The sequence below is a fragment of the Molothrus ater genome, chromosome 4 (genome assembly GCF_012460135.2).
Source record: "Molothrus ater isolate BHLD 08-10-18 breed brown headed cowbird chromosome 4, BPBGC_Mater_1.1, whole genome shotgun sequence".
Lineage (NCBI taxonomy): Eukaryota > Metazoa > Chordata > Aves > Passeriformes > Icteridae > Molothrus > Molothrus ater.
Window position 1 is genome coordinate 16109656 of NC_050481.2, and position 21100 is coordinate 16130755.

A 21100-nucleotide genomic window follows, 5' to 3' on the forward strand; every position below is an offset into this window, starting at 1 on the left:
GTAACTTTTCCATCTTGCCCAATTTCTTGGTTACAACAGTGACTAAACATGGGCTGAAAAAAGAGTAAAATTCTGCAAAGCAAAACTTGCTGCAAATATTTCTGGAAGCCACTTGAAAAAAGGGAGTAAGGAAAGAGTCTCACTACTTACGCATTTTTCTGTTCTTCTTGAAACTTCCATTAATCCTCAGAACAGCTCTTAGAATCCTTCCCAACTAGCAAATTGTGCCTTAACTCCACATTTTTTCACTTAACAGCCCTGCTTAGAAATGTGGAGCTTGTAGTAATGCATACAACAGGGAAAGAACACAGGAAATTGTAAGGTTAATATCCCTCCCTTTTCTACATCTCTTTTTCTGTCACTCCTCAGTTTCAAGCTGTGAATCAGGAATCCATTTTGAGCACTTGCTTATACACATGCAAAACCCATTCTCTGTGTAAAAGCTCCAGGTCAAGAATTCTTTTTGAGCACAAGCTCAAGCAGAGCTCTTTACCAGGAACACCCTTTTGAAGTGGACTTGAAAACTTAAAAGCCAAAGGAAACTAGAAAATTAGATAGTAGCATAGATTCCTCTTTTCACTAAAGTACAACATTGCCTTATAATACACAGTTGAAGTTTCTCAAAAGATATGGAAGAGGTAGATCAGCTGGAACCCAGTGCACAAGCTGAAGGCTACAATTTGGCCCCAGATGAGGACAGCATAGAAAAACCCAGAGGAACCAATAAAATTTGGAGCAGCAGCTGTAACAACACCTTGTGTGTTCACCCTGCTGAGCCCTGGCACATCAATTCTCACCACTGCCTCAGCTTTCAGCATACCCTTGGCCAGCTGAACTCACACAAACCATTTCAATCTCCTCTGGTTTCCTACTTTCCATTGAGACTCAGCTGTGTGTAAGCAGGATCCTAGATCTGTATCCAGTCAGTGCCTGCACCTCCCTTGCACTCCCATCTCGTTTGCACTCACCCACATGAAACAGAAGAGGAAGGGGTGAAAGAATAGTTCAAGGGCCTTCTAAGAAAACTGCATGGCTTAATTAAAGACCTTTTAAATGTATCTTATTAACCTCAGCAACTGCTACTGGTTGTTCAGACCTCCCCCTCTCTGGGGGAAAGAAAGAAATATTGAACAAGTAAAACCAAACCATTATTCACTTGGCAGATTACTGTACACAAACAGCCTTTCAAGTTGTTACATTAAAGTAAACACAGCTTATATCAATATCATCTGTACTTTTCCGTCATTAGGCTGAGAGGGAGGAGATGGCCTATTTTCAAGGAAGCAATTTTTACAAAAGGAAACCATTAACTTGATATTTAATCGATGAACAAAGGAACAGGGAAGGGAAGAAGAAATAGCCCAGAAGATGGGGATGGGACACAGAAGAGAGTTTTCTTCACAATACCTTCTTTTACATGGCATTTCTATCGACTTTTCCATGGGGACAGTGGGGATATTTTCAAACAGGATTTTGATGTTTTCTCCTGCTATAGTTGAAAATAGGACCTTTTCTCCTATTTCTACTGTCTTGACTGGCACAACTGACAGCCAAATCAGAAAGTTACAGGAATAAGCACTGTTAAGGGAGCTGAGTGGAAACAGTACTGAACACAGGACCCCTGGCTGAGACACCGTGAGCTCCATACGTGTCTCTTTATAACTAAGTACAGCACAGATACCAAAGTCAGTTCTAGCTAAGAACTGAAACCACTGTATTTGGCCAATGTTCAGCCTAAAGGACAGAATGTCAACTAAATGTTCATTAGATTTAAAAATTAACCCAGACTGCATCTGGGTTTATAAGCATTACAGGATGGGGGTTGTGTGTGTGTATGGTCATCATCTTCTTTGATTTGGGGTGTTTTGGTAGGGTTTGTTTAATATGCACAGCTCCTCAGTTTTCACAATAAATTCTCTCACAAGTTGTTCAAATAGCAAAACATCATCAACACACACCAATACAGTTGCCAAACCAGATCCCAAGAAGGTTTTGGTTGCAGTTACCAGATTGTGCAATAATTACTAACTGCTTTCATTTATTCAAGAAGTACAGAAGGAGCTTCTGGCTGTGAAACACAGTGCCACACTACATCAGCTGTCTATATTGCAAGAGGAAGAAACAGCAATAGGTTCCCTGCACATAAATTCTGTCTGTCCCTCCAAACATGCAGAAAAAAGGGATGTGTAATGAAAGAAACCTATTTACTGTCAGTCAGTTCATCCAGTTTACTTAACTGACTTGGAAAGAAAACACCCTTTCCAAATCATTAAGAACCAGACTGATTCACATGTTTAAGTAATGGAAGAACCAGCTTGGGAGCCAAGTTTTAATGTTATCAATTTCTGCAGACTGGCAATTTCATCCATCTGTTTTACTCCACTGTGGTCCCACTTGTGCAGAGCTGCACTGTCAGTGCACCATGGCACCAAACAACAGCAATACTCATCAGTGACATGCTCAGGTAGGTACAGAAACTCCACCTGGAGGCTGGCTCACTTGGAACCAAAACCAAGGCTGAAGTCATCCCACCTGCCTACTAAGAGCTCGGAACTGGTTTGGAAGGAGGAGGGAACAACAGCAAATAGTTAAAGGCATCTTCAGAGGAAAATTCTAGACTGAAGCTGCTAATGTTTTTTCTTCTCCCATCCTTGGCTAAACTCTTAATTTTGATTACAAATAGAGAGCTGCAAGGGAAAGCTTTGTGCCACTTAATTCACTAAATGACCAAGCCTTTTTTCATATGTAAAACACTGAGTTACTGAATTTTCCCAGCCAATTTAGGAAGTTATTTAGGTCTATTGTTCTCAATTCCTCATTGTACAAGTCAACTTCTGCAATGGCAGAAGTACCCCAGGTCTCCAAATAATAGATCTCATTATTACAGTGTTTCTAAAAGCAGATTAGACCTTCTCAAAGAACAGCACATGATTTCACCTATTTTTCTCTCTCCCCAATATGGGTGGTTGCAGAGAATGTTCTTATGCTCTAGGACTAGTAGTTTTTTTACCCCTGTAGTTCATTACACAGAAGCAGGCATTCCCTCTATGGAGGGCCACAAACCCAGCTAAGCAAAGAGAGCCTATTATTAGTTTGCTGAAGCCAGTCCATGTAAAATGGATAAGGGTTTGCAAACAGATAAAGATCACCTACAGTGTTCCAAAACCTCAGCAAAGTGATCACATTCCCTTTAAATATTAAGGCACTTGTTCATCTTGCTTCCAGAATGAAAGTTACAGAATGTCATGCATTAAATCAGAAACCCAAAAATCAAACCGATGACCAATTAAAAGTTAACTGCTGGATAAAGCTGAGCACTCTGCTGCAAGGGACCTGCAGAGTCTCAGCAAAGAAGGGAGACACAGTGGTCCTAGAGAGCTCTTTGGCCAGCACTGCTTGCACCCACCATCTCACAGCCATCCTCCCAAAAGCCATATGCCAGAAAAAGCAGCCTCCTTCACCAGTATCATGGAGCTCACACTTGGGCCAACACAGTTATCTCACCTCTGCAGTGCACTTGCTGCCTTTCAGCTGTGCCAGCACTTTTCACAGTAAAGAAGGTCTGCAGTGACAGACAGACAGACACACATGGCAGCTTCCAGGTAGTGGCAATTCTAAGGGAGTCTTCTAAAAATCCAAGCAAAGCTCCCTGCTCTGCAGCAGAGAGGGACAAACCAGGCTCTCTTTCTGTTAGCATGTGTTATTTTAGTAAAGCTAAGAGAAAAAGGTCTCTAGACTGACAGCCTGTTCTCAGCAGAGCCACAGGTTTACTGACATCAGGAAAACAACTTTTCCTAGAACAGCTTGTTCTGCCGAGGGTTTTGGGGACAGGGAAAAGAGAAGAATGTCATCAAAGCACTTCTAAACTGCCAGAATATTCCCTGCCTTCAGATTAGGATGATTTTTCCAAAATAGCCTACAGGGGGAGAGGAGTATTGAGAAATAGCTGCATACCAGTTATGAGGGAGAGTTTCTGAGCTGTGCTTGAAAAGATTAATTATGCCAGTAATATCTTTTTAAGCAAAACCTTACAAACTGCAGAAGAACAAAAAACCCAAAAGCAATTTCTTATCACGTCTCCAGTTCTCCAGAGATGTAAATATCCCTTTACTGCTCCACATTTTAGTAATTCCTTTCCATTTCAGATGCAAGCAGACAGCTGTATTTCAAAATGCAGTGCTCGCAGCTCAGCTCAGCTCAGAGGCACGTGCACTGGAGCTTCTCACACATCTCACATGCACACACCACCTGCTAAACACCGTGCCATGAAGGAGCTGATCGTACACTGCTGAATACATCCCTTGCTGCTTACAGCTTATACACTATTCTAGGAAGCAAAGATACACAGAATAAAAATACTACCATATGCTCAAGAGTTTCCTCTTTTGTTTCTTATTAAAATACTTCTTACTCAGGTTTTGGTTGAACTGGTGATATAGGTGTTTTTGTGGTTTGTTATTTTTTGATGAGTTTTTGAGGTTGGTTTTTGTTGCCTTTTTTTTATTTGCAAGTACAGAAATGAAACCCACAGTTCTTGCAGTTCTGAAAATGAGTTTTGCTGTTGTCTCTGAGGTTAACCATTAACAATTTGCTTGTTGAACTTTCTCTAAAAATTACAGCAGGGACGTTATTTTCTCTTAACCTGATGGTAACATTGCAAAAACAACAGTAATGAAAACTTTAGGTTGCTAGTACAATAAACACTCAGAACAACTGAAAATGACAATTCTACAAACAATATCTAAGCCTAAACTAATCCAGAAGTCAAACATCTTCCAGAAGCATTTGTGATGAAGGTTGCCTAATCAAGTGTGCCTAGATACCTCAGCTTGACAATTCTGGAGCATTAACAGGAGCAGATCAACTTCTCAAATGCAGTTTTGTGCCCACACACCTGCTCTTTTTCCCCGTTTGCTACCTCCCCCTTCCTATACAAGAATAAGGCAGCAAAAGAAATGCACTTTTTAAAAAGCCATGCAGTTCATTAAGGTGATCAACAACTTCTGCACCTCAGCAGCAAAAGAGCTGAGCTGGGGGCTGGCTCTGCACACAGCAGCCACTCCAGCTGAGAGGGAAGATGGGCTACAAGAGTTCTACCTCTCACCGCTTCCCACAGCTGCTTGATTCTGTACTGATAGAGAATTTAACTTCACTTCCCTGAATTGTCTATGAATAGGCAACTGTGGAAAATCTTCTCCTAGCACACACAGCAGCTCTTGTCTGTTCCCCACAAAAGCATTCTGCTGGAGAGGCAGCTCTATCTTAATCTACTATGGTAACACCTCATTTGGGAGTGATAATTGCCCCAGCCAGTCCCACACTCTTCCCTTTTTTATCACGGACACAGATGAACTGCAGCAGCCAAAACTGCAAAACATAAAATAGCCAGTGCATTTTCCACTATAACATACCACAGGGGTAAAAAAAGCTCCAGGCTGTGTTCAAGACTGAACAGAAAAAGTACTTTCTCTTTTTTCTGAGGCTCGTGCATCTCTACAGTAACTCTTTTGTCATGCCAGGTAAGCAAACTCTGCACCCCCAACCACCCAGCACCGAAGCCAGCTCCTAGGATGACACCTTGCACTCTTCCTCACTTCACTGCCCTCACCTCATGGAAAACAATGCCATTGTAGCATTCCCACTTAACTTCAAGGAGACACCTTTTCTATTCTATTTTAAAGGCATTTAAAAGCTTCATGTATCATTCACTATGACTCCTCTCAGAAGAAAAGTGCTGAGGAGAATTTATGCACCTCATTAAAAGCTTGTTTCCTGCTCTTCATGCTGCATCTTGCAGTTGTACTAGCAAATGATTTTCTCATAAAAAGCTGTGAGAAGAGGCCTCTCTTTGTAACACAGATTCAGACATAGGAAAATTACATGACCTAAGGAAACATTCCCTTGTATACCAGCTCAAGTATGCCATGACAAATGTACTTCAAAATTTTCAATGGCCTATTGCAAATTGGAATATCTACTGGTAAAAAAACCAAACCAACCTGAAAAATCCACTTCCCTGTGAGCATCTCTCTCTTCTGTGTGGTAGTATTTCAGCTGCAGGTCTGCCTCAGAGCAACTCCACGCTCAGAAAGTCCAGGCAATAAGGAACTGCAAACTGAAAATCCCCAGCAGCCCACAAAACAGGCCATAGATCATCCAGACATCTGGTTCTGGAGAAAACAGGTCTGTATTTCCAGGCAGGGCTAGTAGCAAGTAAAACCAACAGGGTTTCATGGCATGTTTTAGCTTTCAATAGACAAGCAAACTCCAACAAGATATTGTTTCAGCCCTTCTTGACCTCCATCAGCTGACTGGAACCCAGCATCACCAATACTGGCAGTTGCTTGTATCAACAGGACCCATGAAACAAACAAGTTATGAAAAGTGTCTTTACGTCTGGCCTGGAAAGCTGTGAAATGACACGGAATGAACTAAAGCTGCATCATTCAATGTAGCTTCTCCTCAGGGAAAAGCCTTAGCTTTACTCTCTTCAGAATTTACTGCGTTTTAAATATAGATAAAGTCACATTTTATTTCATTTCTCCAAAGCATCACCTTTTTTCTACCAGAACGAGCAGTAGTACAGTCTCCTCTCAAGACTCTTCTGGGTTTAGCTGGTACAACTTGGCTTTAGGGGATGGAAACAGAGGTTTTCCCAGGCTGCTGTCCATCATTACCCTTCCCTGCAGGGCTGGCTCAGGAGAAAGAGCAGTATGAGCCCAGCAGGGATGACAGCACAACACTCAGATTTCATGTTGCTCTGACTGTGTACTGTATTCACCTATGTCCAAAGATTTGAAAATTGCATTGGTTCTGCACACCAGAAATTATGCTAACCATGACCACACTGAAAAGGAAGTTATAGATAAGACAATCCGAAATTCTTAGCATCCAAAACAACAAAGTATTTTGTTTATCCTCCAACTGTAAATAAGTGTAACTGACAGCGTCTACAGACAATTTTAAATTACCTCAAGCAGCCTGAGAAAAGCAGCCTGCATCTTTAAAAAGAAGAGGCAGATATTCATCTAAAGATCCTCACCCTGCAATTGCTGCACCAGAGCAGGTATTTTAATGAAAAAAGAAGCAGAAATGATGGGCTCTGTCAGTCTGTCCCACACTCCTCCCAAGGGTCCTGCCATATTCCCAGAGCAGCTGAATGGCACATGATGAACATCACACCACCGTCGACAAGAAACTAAATTTGTCCTTATTCAGATCAGCTCTGCTTCTGCTCACAAGTTGCTGAATACACCACAAAAACCTGACACAAGCCCTGTTGCCTGGGGACACCACAGGCATCAGATCATCTGTGCACTCCAGAAGGGAGCACACAGAAAGCTACAGCTGCAAACCTACGGCTCAGCGAGCAACTTAAAAAACCCCCACAACCCCACATTATACACAAAAAAAAGCTAACTGGAGGATGGTTTCTCCAGCTAATAGCTCCAGATGTAAGCTACTTGCAGCAGCTAATGGGAGAAGCTGATCATTCTCAAACAGCTGAAACCAAAGCATGCCAAACTCGCCCTGCAAGCATTTCTTATTTCTTAAGATCACGATTTTAAAGAATCCTGTGGCATCCATTAGCACATCAGTTCCTCAGTTATCACCGCTACAGTTTTTGAAACGCTAAGAAGCAGCAACAGGTAGGTTTCATCACCTTGTTTTCCCTACCCTTCCACCTTTCAAAACTGTGAAGCCCAAATGCCAGGTGAGCTGCTGAGGATCTGAGGAAAGGATGCTGGATTTTCTTGTTTCTAAACAAGCATCCTCCCCTGTGTCACATCACTTTCACTAGCTAAAGCAAACAGCATGTGAGAAATAGAAAACGTGAGCAGATGGAGGAGAGCCTGAAGGCCTCGCACAGAGTGATACACAAACCACTACTGAGCTCAGTATCACACCACCTCATCAGTAATTTACTGAGCTTGCAAAAATTGCCTGTATTTTTTGTAAAGCACAAATAAACACAGAACGCTCACCCATTTCTTTTGTCAGCTGCCTTGCAGAGTAAACCCCCTGACATGTTTTGGCAAAATGAATTCTGGAGACATGTGGCTTCTCAGTCCCATGCAGCAGAGTTCTAATTATTTATTGTGAATATTAACTCATCCTTTACTATTGAATAAAAGCTTCTACACACCCACAAAACACATTCTTTTTTAAATGGAATGGATACCCCCTGGAGATCTATGCCACTGAAACAGAAACATCACAGGCCTTCTGGCAAATGCAATCTCTGTCCTACAGACTCATTTCTGCTGCTCATATGCACTCCTACTCTCTTTGTCTTAAAACAAACAATAATCAGAGATCTTAACACTGATCTTCAGGCATACAGAGTAACCTCTGTACTCACTGTGCTGAAATGCTCTGACCAGTTTTACAGCTTGAGCACCTCACAGCATCCTGACAAAAGCAAAAGCGAACATGCAGATGGAAAAGGAAAGAGGGTACAGAATGGCAGGTGCATGTCTCGTCCCCACGTCTGTCTCAAATAGCAGGTGTGGGGCACAGTCCTCCCACCTGCCCTGCAGTATTCAGCCCCACAGTTGCAGCCCTTGGACCATTTTCCTGCCTTCAGCCTGAGCCACTCAGTCTGTAACACTTGGTTCTCTGCACCATTCACCTGACAGGTCAGGGATGTGGCTCCCTGGCCCCCGCACCACTCTGCCCTCCCTTGGCCAGCTGGCTGAAGCTGGGGGCTACTGCTGGGACCCGGCTCCCTCGTGGCCTCCTGCCACCCAGCAGAATGGCTGTGCGACCTCTGAGACATCAGGCACGTCCCTGGCCTTGGAGCCAAGCCAAGCTCCAGGGCCAGCCAGCATCCCTAGGATTTATGCTGCATCCAGCATGCGGTCCTATTACAGCAACGCTGATAATGCAGGCCAGTAAATCACGCAAAGGGATGATACAAAGGAAAAAAAAAAAAAGATGCTAGAAACTCAATCTTCACCTTTTTGTTAAGTACTCTATATGCAAAATAGTCCCAGTATTGGGAGAGTAGGCCATGGAAGCTGGAGAAGAGCTCAGCTGTTAACCAAGCAATCAATCTTCCCCTGCTTCTTCCACAAACCGCAGGGCTCTGTCCTTCTCCAGTTTGTAATTTAAAGCCAACTCTTGGCTTCAGACCTGCAGAAAGGCACCACTGTGAAAATGCACCGTGAGTGCCAAACTTATGTGTAGGATACACCTCCATTTTAATGGGTTTTTTTCCCTGACTGCAGGAAAGGGGAGCAGAGTGCCTGTTTGGTGTGGCACTAAAGAGCAAAACTGAATTTCTCTCTTTGGCATTTCTGAAATGCCCATTAAGGCATCGTAAAGGCTAAAAGGCATTTAACAGGTACCTTAAATAGCACTGCTCCATCAAGTACTACTGCTTAAGAAAAGCTGCCTCCCCCATGCTGAGTGTGAAATTTACTTTAGGCAGGACACTCCCCAACTCCCCCGAGAGCAGGCAAAATGCTGCTTCTTTAAAACCACAGCTGAAAAGTATTTACCCAAGATCGGCGTTTTCGCTTGAATTTTGCTCCCTGACAGCAACTAAGTAACTCATTCCCGTACTCTTCTCTGTTGTAACCATACCTAGAAAATGTAACCTAACATTTTCTATGCTCGCAGCTACCCAGCAGATACAACCTGCTTCCCCCGGCCCATTCCCCATTCCAGCAGAACCATTCCCCACCTTCTGAGCCAGTGCTGGAGGCAGTGACACAGACCCGCTCACGCCGGGCTGGTTACGGGCGAGCAGAAACAAATAAACGCGAGAACAGAATCAAAGAGCTTTTAAGCAGACAAGTCCACCGGGGAGAAGGAAATCGGTTTCAAGGAGCTTTTAACTTGTTGGACCGGGAGAGATTTGACGGGGAGCAATTAAGACTTTGTTTTTCCTGCTGGAAGAAAGTTTACGCTGGGAAGAGGGAGCGGGCACGGCGGTGAACAAAATGCAAGGACAAAACCCACCGGGGGCTCGGGGTAAAGCCCCACAGCCAGCTGAGCCTGAGCAGGAGCCAGGGCATCACAAACCCAGCTCCAAGCCAGATGCACCGGGCGCCACCAAAGTTATTTAGTGCCGTACCTCGACTGGGCAGCCATCGCGGGGTTATCCTGCCAAACGTCCTCTATCCATGAGCTCCGTCCGCAGCTGTCCAGGCTCTACGCCGCTGCCGAAGCCCGCCGTCCCATGTGCCGGCCGCCTCCCCGCCGGTGCCCGGTGCCGCCGCGCCGCGGCTCCCCCCGCCCGGGCGGCCGGCGCAGGGCTGGAGCTCGCTCATTTTGATCGACATCCGGGCGCCCGGCCCTCCCCCGGCCGCCGCCAGGGAGGGGGGCCCGCCCGGCCTCGGGGGACGGCCCCGCTCCGGCCCGCAGCCGGCGGGGCCTGGTGCCGCCGTCCGCCCGGGCCGCGGCCCCGCTCGGTGTCGCCGCGGTGCCCGGGGCAGCGGGACCGGCGGCTGAGCGGGCCCCGCGCCCGCCCCGCGCCCGCCTCCCCCTGCCCGGCCGAGCGCTCGTGGTACGGCCCGGCCTGGCCCGGGCGGGCGGCGGGAGGGCTGGGCCCGGACCGGACCCCTCCTGAGGCGAGCGGGCCGAAAGGGCACGGGCCGGGCGGGACGGGCCGCGGCTGCCCCGGCAGCCGGCCCCGGCAGCCGGCCCCTGCCCTCCGCCACGGCCCCACGGGTGCTCCGGCGGCGTCTGCTTCACTTATCTGCTGGTTTATGTGGGATTTATTATTTTATTATCATTATCATCATCATTACTTGGGGGGGGGGGGTGGTTTTAGAAAGACAGAATAAAACGGCACGAATTTTTCAAAATTTCTGGAGTTTCCAAATTTTCGAAGCGAACACAGAGCCCAGCTGCAGACACGCATCCCAGGTGTCCCCACAGATTCGGCAAAGGAAGTCCTGAGCGCGCTGCTGGAGCCAGAGCTGGAATTGCAGGCTGAGAACCTTTGGGGAAGGGTTTGTTGTGGCAGATGAAGCTGGTTATGCAACTTCTGCCGGGCTCCGGTCCTGGCCGCGGTTTGCAGACGCGCTCGGAAAGCAGCAATACCTGTCCTTTGCCCTGGGTGTTTCTTGGCACAATTATAGAAACAAACTGCTCCTGCAACTGCTCTTAACTAGGAATTAACCAAGCACTCAGCAGGCAAAAAACATTCATCCAAGGTCCCCTCAACTTTTCTCCACGACTGTGTGTGTCTAAGATTTCTACGGACGCTGCAACAGCATTATGTTCCTCCTACTTTTCTGGTTTAAAGCACCGTTTGTGTCAAAGTACTTGGCAGATACCAGGAGGAGGGTTTGTACTTGATTGTTTTCCTATTCCAGATAACCTTTATGAGAATCTCGAGTCTGAGCTATCTCCTCGGAGATTAAGTAAAATTCATATCAGCTCTTTCAGGCAGAACAAAATAGAACAGAAAAAAAAAATATTCTCTAGATTTTCCCCAACAGCTGAGCTTTCTCCAGGAAGAAAAATTTGTTTGCTTTCACCCAAAGTTTCTAGCAGTTTTCTACCTGCCCCCTTCAAAAGCACTTGTATATCTGACATAATCAGTGTTTCTCCAAGGAAAGCTTTCTGTCAGAATATGTCCTGTCACCTGTTGGCTCCTCCCTTGTGCTTGTTTCCCAAATCAGCTTTTCTCACCTGGTTCTAGTCACTGATCAGGGATGTAAGTGTCCTCTTTTTTTACATTGTCTTTGTAGGATGTATTGCAAATGAAGCAAAACTTAAGTAAAATGCAAACAAAACAAATCAATAAAATAAGCTCTTTGTACTCCTCAGCTCATCATAAGCTCAGAAATGCACCACTGAGCTCTCTGTCTTAAAAACCTAACAGGAAAGGCTTCCTACAGGTGATCATCATTCCAAATGCTATTTAAGCTGTATAATATTTGAAGATCCATTCATATCTACCTGTGCATTGGATGAGAATAGAGTTCTCCAGAGATGAAGCTTGTGATTTAAAGACTTCACAGAAATGCAAATCCAACCAAAAAAAAAAAGGTGTGCAGGCAGCCTGGATGCCATTTTTACTTAATTCCAAACTCCTGAAAAGGCCAGACTGGCAACCTCAGACATCGGTGGTAAAGCACAGGCTGTGGGTACATTATGTTTCTTTTAAGTCCCCTCTCACCTGCTTATAGACCTACCTGTATCTGGACATGTTGAACAGAAGGACATTTCAACAGAAAAGAAAAGAGAAAAAAAAGATCCAGAATTTTCAAGCATGAAGCAACATTATTTCCAGATAAGGTGCAGATACTGATGCATTGCCACAAAATTTACCCACAGCATCTACAGCAGAGCCTGTAGAAGGAAGATGGGATCTCTCTGTTCACCACTAACCGTGCTGGCCATACCCAGGTGTTGGTTCAGGAAGGGGAATGCAGCATCCCTTAACTCCAGAAAAAAATAGAGCATGGCATTATCGTAATAAAGGTACGATAATTCATTAAGTTTGTGGGACAAATGCCAGAAGCTTGTGGCATTGTGAAACAATTAATCAAGCATGGAGTACCAATGAAGAAGGAGCACATACCAAGCAATAGTAAAATCATTAGAATAAAGACATGGTCAGTAAGCTTTCCTGAAACACATTTGCTGTAGAGTAAAACATGTTATTTGTTTATACACAGAAATAGGTCAAATCCATGCCCTTACCATGCTGCTCAAAACACTTCATTGCACTGCACTGCATCAGGTTTTTAAACAGACACACCCCTTTACCTTCACTCTCCAGGAGTCCCTGCTGTCCTTTAATTACCATGTGTTCTCCCAGCCCTGTTGACAAGGAATCCATCTTACCACTGCAGTTTATTGCCCCGATGAGCCCCTCACATTTAGAGGTGAAAAGGGTCCAGTGGATATTGTGTTTCCCGGCCTGAGGGAGCCGTGGGTGGCCTTTCATTTGCTAAGGGCACTTCTGCAGCGGGTCGGGAGGCAAGGACTGTGCTCCATAAAGGCTCTGCTGCCCCAGCCCGGTGGAACAATCCCTGACCCCTGAGCCCCTCTGGCTGTCAGCGCCCTTCTGCCTTGCATCCCCCTGCTGCCTCTACAGAGAGCCAGAGGCTACACACCTGCGGAGTTGCTTGTGTTCTGCCAATCCCAAACCCTACACAAGCCTGCCAAGGGCTTGATTCTCTTGTGCCTTTCCCCGCGGGTAGGCTAGGAGCCAGCCATACTGCAGATGTGTGTGTTGGTGCTGTAAAGCAAGGGCTACAACCATAAAGCACAGGGTTTCAAGAGTTCCACATATTTGGAGGAGTTCGTTAATCTCATCCTCAAATTCCTGCCTCCAAAGCTGAGTTGGAAAGTGAGCAAAACTCAGAAACCCATCCAGGCAAGCACACACAAAAACCAGTTCAACAAGGTAAATGAAGCTGTGAGAAATGATGAGTCTGAAGAAGGCTGAGGCAGCAAAACTCTCTGCTAACCCTGATTCAGCAAAGCACTTCCCTCTAGACTTGTTTTATTACACCTCCTTAACCTTAGCACTTTCCAGAAGCAAAGCTGACTGCCAGGAGCACATCCTTGCTGGGCAAATCCTGGAAAGCACTTGCATTTCACTGGGTCTTACCCACCCTGTGTAGCTGCAGTGAGGTTAGAGGAGCTGCAGGGCAAAGAAAGAAACAGCTGAGTACAACACTGAAAAAAGGGGTAGGGAAGAATACAACCAAAAGGATATGTTGACTTTAAGAAAGAAAACTAACTTGGGTACAGTCTGTTATGCAGGTAATTGCTCTACAGATGTTAGGAATCAAACTTTTCTGAGAAGAGAGGAAAACAAGCCTTCATCTTTCAATATCTAAATTGAAGAAAACAGATTTTAAAAAGAAACCACCTTCTTGCAGGCACCAGACTGTACTAGAGGCTACGCCCTACTAGCTTTTGGCAGCCAACAGGAGCAATTTCCATCATCTTACTTGGCATTACTCACTTATCACTCAGAATGCCTTAAAATGTTCCATAACGCACATGAACTTTCACAAGTTAAGGTTCATTCCTTGCAGATGTATTGCCAAAAAAAAAAAAAATAGATGTAATTTGGAGAGTGATAGCAGGTGGTATAAGTGTATAGCACACTGGCAGCTGTTAAGATCTAAATGAGAAACAAATGGAAACCGCATAAAAATTATCCTTGGGAGGGTTGGGCAGGGACAGAATAATAAATTTTGCAAGTTATATGTGTGTAAAACCTTCATTGTCCGAACTTCCAAAGAATTGTTCCTGCAAGCACTGTACCCTAAGCTTTACATCTGCATGAGGGTCCCACTGAGACCCAGTGTCCAGCACTGATAATTTCTCAACAGATTCATGTTACAAAAGGCATCAGTTGTTTGGTAAAGGACAGCATGCTAGATTTAAACCTCCTTCCACTCAGTGGTTATGCTTCTTGCATTGAGCGGGGGATTATTTTGTTTAAACAGTCTCAACATTTGTCACAGCACCTGGGAAGCCAAGATTTCAACAAATTAATTCCTAGTTATTGCCACTGTTCTGCATGTCTGTAAATTCCATTATGAAGGCTCAATTTGGGTCAGCTTCTCTAGAAGAGAAGAAGCAGATATTCAACATCTCTTTTACAAAAGAGCAGCATTGTACACAATAGATGCTACCCAAGCCTTGCTTCAACAGCTAAAAAGGTCAATGCAAAATGCTTTCTTGGAGTCAACAGTGGGGAAAAAAAGGGAAAGTTAAGCAAGCAAACATGAAAAACCTTCAGTTTCCAAAGCAGCAAGTCATTCCAGTAATTGCTACAGTGAACAAAAACTGGTATCCAAACGTTTATTTCCTCCCTCGATGTGTGCCTGTGGGTGCACACTCTGCATTTAGGTTTGAGTGTGTTACATCTGAAATCTCCATTTTAAATTCACTCTCCAAAACAATTTTGTACTGCAAAATTAAAACACAGAATACTCACTCCCAACACTCCCTCAGAGTTGTGTGAATCTCTAGATACTCCCTAGCATTCTAAATCATCATTTAGCTATGATTATGTTCAGTGAAATACTACACAACAGGAAGGTTAGATGGAACTTAAAGAACAGATTGCTTACCTGAGGCAGCAAATCATTTGAATTTTTGATGTGTACTAGGTTGACAGCTTTTTCCACACACGATTCCCAATACTGATAGGCTGAGGCACAATCTTCGCATCAAACACACAGCTCAAGAAGCTGAGTTCAGGAAAAGCTTGTGAATGCTGGGAATTCTTCTGTAAACACTCCTTTCAGTTTCAGAGAGACCTCTTAGAGCCACACACACTCATCAGTAGATCGTGATGAATGTTTGCAGAATTTTGCCTTAACTGTCAAGAAACAACAAACCAGATTTAGCAATCGCCTGTCTAGAACTGCGAGGCAGTGGAAGCTGCCATGTGATGTTGGCTCTCATGGCAGGTTTTTCAAAGGACCAGCAGCTGCCAAAGCCAGCATCTCTGCTGAGCTCTTCAGAATTCCTCACAGGGAACTCAGCTGCAACTGGATGAGGGACACTGGCTCAAGATCTTCAGGGACTTGCTAGGCAGACAGCCAGGAATGTCCAACTGGCAGTCACCAACAGTGCTCCTAAACATACAAGCCAAACATGTGCATCATATGTAGCTAAGAAAGGGAGAACCAAGAGATCCATTTTTCCCTTCTCCCATTTCCATTCCCATTTCCCTTCTGCTGCATTTCAGGTCAGCTCCTACAGAGAACTTCAGACCTGGCGAAGAGCATGACAAATGAGGCTACTGCTACTGGCTCCAGGACGTTTTGCTCAACTTTAAGAATAAATGTGCTGTGAGGGCCCTTTCTTTAGACAACCAAAGAGGCCTCCAATGAATGTCAACATTCATGAAAAGAGAGAAGAGAAAAAACAAACATTAAAAGGACAGCTATAAAGGCAGCACTGGGTAAAAATTCAAAGCAATGTTCAGGAAGCAAAGAGGAAAGAGAAGGGGAAGGATCTTGTAGCAATTAAGCTCCTCATGTCACTGTAGGGTGAGTTCCACCTTGTAGGGTCCTCAGACACAGCTAAGTTTCAGTCACTACACAATTGGCACCATTTTGGCTCATCACAGTAAATTAAAAAAAAAAATCCCCTTGCTTTGTCCATGCAAAGGGGGTGAACTCACTCCTACAAGGATGTTCACTCACAATGGCCACCACCTATTTCTCACCATCCTGTCTGGCCCAAACTTGTCTTTGGTTCACAGTAGAGCAGAACTGATGACATTAACATCATTGTCATGAGATCTGGCCTGGCCCACGGGTGTGCTGTGCAGCCATGTTCTACAATGACATTGGAAGAAGCGAATCCTGCCTGTAAACATTTTAAAGAAGCCTTGATTAATTAAATGCAAGACCACCTCAGCAAAAGCAAAGTCTCAAACAAGAAGAAATAGGACAGAAAATGTTTACATTTACATTCATTTTGTGACATTCATTTACAGCATGCCACACTCCTGATTGAGTAAAATGACTTCTGGCAGGGTGGACTGTCCAGGCTACAGGAGCTTTATGTGAAGCCTTGTGAACCCACCCACTTAGAGCAACTGATATGAAACAGGACCCCAGGTGCTTTGATGATTAGATGAAGCAGCTGAGCTCTAGGTCATGGCTTTAACACCAGGTGAGGGACCATCAGACAACCATTCTGCAAGTCACAGAAGGAGGGGGTTTCCTCGGCTGAAGCACAGACCTCACACTGTAACAACGTGGGCAGATGGAGATGCGCGCACATGTGACTGAACAGGGTGTGGGGAAAGCCTGCTCTGCTGTCAACTCATTTTAACACAGCTAGAAAGCATGTGAGCAGCCAGCAGTGAAATCTAGATTTCACTAGACAATCTACAAGTTTGGCAAATGCTTTTGACAGAGTCAGGTTTTCAACCACATTGATGCCCCACAGATTTGTGGTTGTGTGGGCATTACTAACCTGACGTATTTCCCCAAGTTACAAATGCTTTTGCCACCAAGTTATGTTTCAGTTCCTGGAAGAGCTACTGAAGAAATCCTCCTGAGGCTACCACAAGAAAAATTAAGCAGGTGATTGGGAAAAGCCATGATGGATTCACCAAGGGCAAATCGTGCTTGACAGAGCTGATCACTTTCTATGGCAAAGGAACTGCTCGGTCCAAGTGGGGCAGGCAGTGGACATTGTTTACCTGGATTTCTGCAGGGATTTCCAAATGGTTTCCCACAGCCTCCTCCTGGACAAACAGACACATTATGGTCTAGAGGGGTGGTCCTTGCAGTGGGTGGGGAATGGGCTGGCAGGAAGCACCCAGGAGGTGCCAGTAAACAGCTCCTCTTCCGGCTGGTGACCCATCACACGTGGGGTCCAGCAGGGATAAATATTGGGCCCAAAACTGTTTGATATCCTCACAAGTGATCAGTGTGATGGGACCAAGTGCACCCTGGGGAGGTTTGCCAAATGGGGAAACAGGCACTTGGGATGTAGGACTCACTCTGCAGGAAGACCTGGACAGGCTGGAAGAGTGGGTACTACGGGTAACTTGGGCTAACATGAACCCTATGAAGTTCAACAAGGACAAGGGTAAGGTCACAGAACCTGCTTGAAGAGACAAAGGTAAGAGCTAGACAGAGGATGTTTTTAAATATACATTTCACTTTGACTAGACCCTTCGTAATGGCTTCGTTAGAATTATGATTGCTCGGCACAATTCCCTTTTGGATTCCACTCCTGGATGAGCTGATTCATACACAGTGAGGTAGGCAACCTTATGTTCCAGAGGAAGGGGAACATTTTGAAATGCCCTTTGTGGAAGTCACCTCTTTCCATTCACCTCTTTCAGCTATGCTGAGCTCCTGTGGACTCTAAGGTGAATTTTTACAAAAATTAACTGGAATGTAACATAATCTACCTCTCCACATACATAATATGAAAAATTTCTCATGTCAGGTGCTGATTTGTGTTCTTACCTAGGGTCAAGAACACTGGCAAACCTCAAAAAATTAAGTGAATGAGACAACTGGACAACATGACACAGACTGCACAATAAATTGTGCAAGGGAAGCCAGGAGGTCTTGAATGATAAGGTACCTATGTGTTTCCCTTGGTTGCACTTGTTTTCTGCCCAGTTTCACAACCTTGGAGTGCAAAAGAAGGTTATTTTATCTCCAGGAGCCTCTGATACCATGCCCAAATTCAGAAAACAAGTTCTGAAAATTCCATTATCCCTATGTGCCATAAACCATCAAGTCACTGGTCACCCAAGAGACACGTAAATAATGTCTCTCTAACAAGAGAGTAATAAAAAGAGAAAGAAAAAAGATAAAGTGATCTGGGGGTGAAGAAGGTAAGTGTTCTTGAGGTTAATAAGGCAACCCTCCCTAGTACACCCATGTGGCTGGACACACAAATCCCACTTAGGCAAATATTTCTGTTGAATCCTGTGCTGAGAAAATGCTGATTTCTAAAGCAACCATCAACATGCCAGGGCTACACATCACTAGACAAGGAGTTTATATCAAAAGTCCCAGGACCAAAAGGCCCAAGGCAAGTAGCCTGAGCTGCTGGGAGCACAAAGCAGTCATGGTAAGGACTTATCACAGCAGACAGAATTGCTGAATGCTTACAGCAATACAGGGATTTGAAACAAACAAAACAAAATTTAAGCTCTGCTGGGAAAAAATGCAGCTGTGCATAAAAAAGCAGGTTACAAAAAGAGGATGAATACAGAATAATTATCATATGAATGGACAACCTTGCAGGGCTCACATAACTCCTGCCTAAATCTAACCTTGCTTGCTAGTGCTTTATGATTCCCTGAGAAAAGCAAAGCAGGTAGCTGTGCTTCAGGGAATTATTTCCAGTATGGGACTGGGTAGCATAAGCAGATTGTGCTGATGGGAAGACTGGCAGTGCTCTAGGAACACTACCATTGAGGAAACACCTCCTGATAACCTGTTATCTGTAGCATCAGCATGATTATCTTTTCATAGAAGAACTGGGAACACAGCCTTTGTGTCATTATACCAAAACTCAGCTTTAGGAGGAGCCAGGCAGTGTCACCTCTGCTTCAGAGCATTCAGCATCTGTTGAAGATATTGAGGGGATAAATAGAATTGACCTTACTTTATAATTTAATTTAGTGTAAATTAACATTTTTTTCCTGGATGCATCAAGATGTCCCAGACCAGTTATTTTAATTACCAGGTCAGAGGTCACTGTTCTTTGAGACATTACTATTCCTTGTTAGAAGAACTAACTTTAAAAAAGCCTTGTCACATTCTAGGACTGTACTGAACACTGCAGAATCTCAGGACAAATTTGAACACAGGAAACCCACAACTGTGGGACCCTGCCTTATGGGATGTCTTCATTCTCTATCCAGCAGTAGGCTACATGCAGGAGATACAAGAAAATGCAAGGAAAGTTCTGCTGCACTACCAAGCACATTACCACTCAAGGCCAGGGTATTTTTAAACCCACAAATGTTTGACAAGTGAAAATTTATTTCCTTGACAAGTGCTAAAGGAGCTGTGGAGAAAGCGACCCCATTCTACAGTGCATGGCCAAGAACTCTCTTGTTTTATTTTCTAACCCTGTCCAGCTTCCAAAAGGCTTCTGCAGATTTGCTCAGCACATCAAATTTGGCTTACCCACCTCAAGGAGACAGAGTTACACACCAAATGCTCAGCACACTCCAGTTTCAGTGGGCTTGGTCTGAAAGCTCAGCAAAAACCAAAAATCAAGTTCCAAAATCAAGTTCCTTTACTGAAGCTTTGAGTTCCATCTCTGACAAGGCTTCAAGGAAAGGGAGTTTTAATGGGATATCCCCGTGTATCTGTTTTTGAGGACAGTGCAGGAATATCCAATCTGGCTTTAAAGAGAGCTGAGAAGGCAAAACAGACCACACAAAGCTCCTTGTTACTGAATACCAGGCTACATCTGTGACCAAGTAAACTTGTTTAGAGATAATAATTTGTTTGGGAATCTGGCTATTGTACAGTCAGAGCCATACCAGAGAAAATTTTGACTATGGAGGTCATCACAGTACAAGGAAGATGAAATTCATTTCCTAGAATCCACTTGAGGAAATTAGCAATTAAATCTACTCCCAGTCCAGTGATTTATCCTTCAAGTCACGTTCTCATAGCCAGCAAGATCTTTCCAGCACTTCAATAAAACAAAACCAACCACCCTTTTCCTAACATCTCATTAAGAAGCAAAGCTCCCTGCAGAGCCCACTGGGCTGGCCAACACAAAACACTAGGAATTAAGCCCAAGAAGTGACGTTCAAACTGAGGTCTGAATGTCAGCCCCAGGATGTGGTGTTCTGCCTTTTTTTTGTTGTTTACCCAAAGCAGCAGTGGAAATTCAGTCATCATGTCCACAGCAATACAAGATTTTCTTTCCATGATGGATATTATTAATTTTATCAGAGCTGACATGAACTGGATGGACCAAGATGCGTATCTGCAAGAGATCTATATAGGCCAAATCTTCAGACACAAATGGTCATTTTCATCCTCACTTGCTCGTGGGAGAGGCTGGTGTGAAACATCCCACTCCACAAATTCTCCAATGCCCAGAGGATGTGATATATTCACCACTGTCATATATAACACCTTGAATCAGTCAACACTCCACGGCACAGGTCACTTGAAATTGAATAGGAACTCCAGGAGGAATTTTCCAAAAGACAGAATCCAGAAGTTCAGTTTACCTCCAATTCCAACCCAGTGGCCGTGCTCCAGTTTGCAGCAATCGCTACTCAGAACCACGTGCCATGGGAGCTTGTTATCTCATCATGTATGTGTAAGTCTGCTCTTCATTGTCTTTTCAGTATATCCAATAAAACATTAACTTGTATCAACCACTTTTTGTCAGCATTTTCTTTCCCAGTGTTGAGCTGGCCTTTTCTTCTCTGCTGGCTCGTTCATTCATTTATTTGCCACTTTGCCCAGCCAGGAGAATGTCATTCTCTGAATGAATATTTGGTGAATGAAAGCTCTTAATATTCAGAGCCCTTGCTACATGGCCTTCTTGAAGCTGCTTAAATGCTGAGTAACATTTCCCTGAGTTTACTACTGAGATCAACTGCACTGAGAAGGCAGCACAGGACAGATTCTCCCCTTCAGCTGTG

General features: G+C 44.5%; 1 protein-coding gene across 2 annotated transcripts in view; it reads right to left on the bottom strand.

Annotated features, from left to right (window-relative positions):
• AFF1 (ALF transcription elongation factor 1) overlaps nucleotides 1-10235 on the bottom strand; it is a 67338-nt gene extending 57103 nt beyond the window's left edge. For both annotated transcript variants that reach the window (XM_036382021.2, XM_036382020.2), the window contains exon 1: nucleotides 10082-10235. In XM_036382021.2, coding sequence (XP_036237914.1) covers nucleotides 10082-10098 — 17 coding nt within the window. In that variant the 5' untranslated portion in view covers nucleotides 10099-10235. The remainder of the gene's footprint in view (nucleotides 1-10081) is intronic.
• Between the last annotated feature and the right edge of the window lie 10865 nt (nucleotides 10236-21100).